General features: G+C 38.0%; 1 protein-coding gene across 1 annotated transcript in view; it reads right to left on the bottom strand.

Annotated features, from left to right (window-relative positions):
• The window catches only part of LOC106876111 (hatching enzyme), a 19034-nt gene that overhangs the window by 6146 nt on the left and 9289 nt on the right, over positions 1-3599 (bottom strand). The window contains exon 4 of the mRNA XM_014924521.2: positions 2997-3254. Within this exon, the coding sequence (XP_014780007.1) occupies positions 2997-3254 (258 nt within the window). The remainder of the gene's footprint in view (positions 1-2996; positions 3255-3599) is intronic.

The raw sequence follows: 3599 nt of genomic DNA on the forward strand, positions 1-3599 counted from the left end.
ACATCGCTTGACAACCGACGCTGGTGTGTTAACGTCCCCGTAACTTAGCGGTTCGGCAAAAGAGTCCGATAGAACAAGTACTAGGCTTACAAAGAATAAGTCCTGGGGTCGATTTTCTCGACTAAAGGTGCTCCAGCATGGCCACAGTCAAATGACTGAAACAAGTAAAAGAGTAGAAGAATAAAAGAGAATAATAATAATAATAATAATAATAATAATAATAATAATAATAATAATAATAATAATAATAATAATAATTTAAAGAAGAAAACAACACAGAAAAGAAATGGCATAGAATGCAAAAAAATATATATACGGTCAGAGATACGAGCGCAAAGGCAGATACCGAAGGCCGATGGTTAAGAATGTAGATTGTCTTGAAGAAGCACTTATATGCGCGGCACAAGAACAACCGTTGAAGACAAACTATGTGAAGTACAGAAATGATAAAACAACAAAGAGCAACAAATGCAGATTGTGTGGCGAGAGGGGTGAAACAGTGTGGCACATTGATAATGAATGCTCGAAATTGTCACAACGTATATACAAAAGACAACATGACAATGTGGCAAGAATGATCCATTGGAAGCTCTGTGAAAATTATGACCGAGAAGATCAAAAAGGTTGTATGACAAAATCTTAGGAGTTACTGAGAATTAGGGTTACAAAATCCTGTGGAATGCAATGATTCAGTATGAACATTAGATTATACATCGGGAACCTGACATTGTTGTGGTGAACAGAAAGAAAACAGACCTCATAATTGATATAGTATATCCTGCTGACAACAAGATCGAAGAGAAATAAGAAGAAAAAGTGAACAACTATGATGAATTGATGTGGAAAATGCGCAGAATTTTGGGCAATGAAGAGAGTGTGTGTGAGGCCCTCTTTCTCTCTTTGTTTTATAGGTTCATGCTCAAGATGGTTCCGTCATTTATTCGTACCATGCATGCCACATTCACTCACCTTTTGTTGAACCTTTCATTAGACAAAACATCCCTCTTTATTCTCACCTACCTCTTCAAGTGATGAGAGGTTGGCCAGAGAGGAAAGTGTTTGTCTCTAATCCTTTCGCACGAGTCCGCCATACACATTCTTTCACCATAGCCCCCAGTAAAATAAAAACTGCTTTGCCTTGCCAGTTAAAGGAAGGTGGAGGGGCAATATTCACGATAAACTCGGCCGACAACCGAATTCATCCCACACGTGGCAGTAGCCGTTCGACATAAGCCCACAGGTCAGAAATGTTTGGACATAGCACGAGTGCGTGCAGAACGGTTTTGTCGCTCTGACTGCATCTTGGGCAAGTCGGTCCGGTGTTTCTTGAACCGTGTCTGTAGAGCTCATCCCCAATGGGCAATGCTTCCCGATAGCATTGTCAGGCCAGAGACCTCTTGAAACTGTCCATGAGTCCCGGACCAAAAGTGGTCCTAGATAGATAGATAGATAGATAGATAGATAGATAGATAGATAGATAGGTAGCATATAGGAGTCCGCTTTTGCTGGTCATTCCTCTTATTTTTGTATGTAATATAATTTTAATCTTCGGATTTTTTTTTAATATGCTGGACCACTGGTTTTAATTGATTAGTATCAATTTCTACCCTTATTATTAAATTTTAAATAATGATGTTCTCAAACCGGTAAATTAGCTGCAGAAATTTATTAACTGCAGAGTTATTTCCGGACTCAGCGCGCCAGATTGAAGACATTTGAATGGATACACTGAATGTAATTTGTAGAATTCTACACGTGCTCTCTTTCGGGTGAACGTTCTGTGTCTAGTTCTGGAAATTATATTTTATAAATCGACAGACTATGCTGATGATCCTGCAGATATTTACTTATGTAAGTATTAACAGGTGAAACCATGGTGCGTAGGTTAATCGTTTTTTATTTAGTATTTTTTCTTTCATTTGTCTTGCCCTTTTACGGTCTGTCGTATCGCTGAAATTTTACTGAGAACATATTCTTCGTGGTTAGATGATTCGGCATCTATTTCTAGCATATAGGAGTCCGATTTTGCTGGTCATTCCTCTTATTTTTGTATGTAATATAGATAGAGAAAGAGAGAGAGAGAGAGAGAGTCAGACAGACAGACAGACAGACAGATAGATAGATAGATAGATAGATAGATAGATAGATAGATAGATAGATAGCTAGATAGATAGGGATGCTGAAAAGTTCCTGGGTTTAAAGGTGGCGCGAAATTCCTGGATGGACGTCCAACCTTCCGAATTCTTTTACAAGACTTCGAAAGACTGAAAGACTGCTGCAATAAGTGTGTAAATCTGAGAGGGAAAATATGTTGAATAAAACCATAATTAACCGATCCTCCTGTATTTTCTTTTACCCAAAGCCAGGAACTTTTCAGCAACCCCATCGTATATATGCTTCTGTGTGTGTGTGTGTGTGTGTGTGTGTGTGTGTGTGTGTGTGTGTGTGTGTGTGTGTGTGTGTGTGTGTGTGTGTGTGTGTGTTTGTCATCGATAGTCGGCAGTCTAACATCTCGAGCACATACCACTGATACGTTACACATTTAGTGATTTCTACAGTTGTACTTCTGTGGAACAGATATCTACATGATCACTACATGATATCTACACGATATCTACATGATATCTACATGATCACTACATGATATCTACATGATATCTACATGATATCTACATGATCACTACATGATATCTACATGATATCTACATGATATCTACATGATCACTACATGATATCTACATGATCACTACATGATATCTACATGATATCTACATGATATCTACATGATCAATACATGATATCTACATGATATCTACATGATCACTACATGATATCTACATGCTATCTACATGATATCTACATGATATCTACATGATCACTACATGATATCTACATGATATCTACATGATATCTACATGATATCTACATGATACACTACATGATATCTACATGGTCACTACCAGTTCTACGTTTTCATATGATTTTCTTTGACTTACCGTAAAGACTCCGAATACCGTAAATATCATCAGGATGCAAATGGAAATCCTTCACGAAACCTCTATAAAAAGGTGCCATAACAGATTTGCTGTTTGAAGAATGGGCCAATCCCAAAGCGTGTCCCAGCTCGTGGACGGCCACAAATTCTAGGTTAGTTCCTAATGTGGTATTTGCAGTCCATTCTTCGTCATCATCAAAGTGCACGCTACCTTGATAATGTCCGCTGTTCGGATAGAATGCGTGTCCGAGTATATTACCTGAAATATAAAATTGCAAAGAAACAATTCAAGTAGTTTTCTATCTTCTTTGAAGCTTTCAGATATTATACAAACACATATACATACACATACACACACACATACACGCACACATGCACACACAAAATCACTCACTCACACACACGCACACACATACACGCACACATACACGCACACATACACACACAAAATCACTCACTCACACACACACACATACATATACATCATAAAACATGGATCGCCGTCACTCTCAAGTGAATATGACGAGGTAACTTATACTGCGCTTTCACTAATTATATCAAGTGCCTGCGTAGTCGCGAGCACATATATATATATGTATATATA

This window comes from Octopus bimaculoides, chromosome 25 (genome assembly GCF_001194135.2).
Source record: "Octopus bimaculoides isolate UCB-OBI-ISO-001 chromosome 25, ASM119413v2, whole genome shotgun sequence".
NCBI classification, from domain to species: domain Eukaryota; kingdom Metazoa; phylum Mollusca; class Cephalopoda; order Octopoda; family Octopodidae; genus Octopus; species Octopus bimaculoides.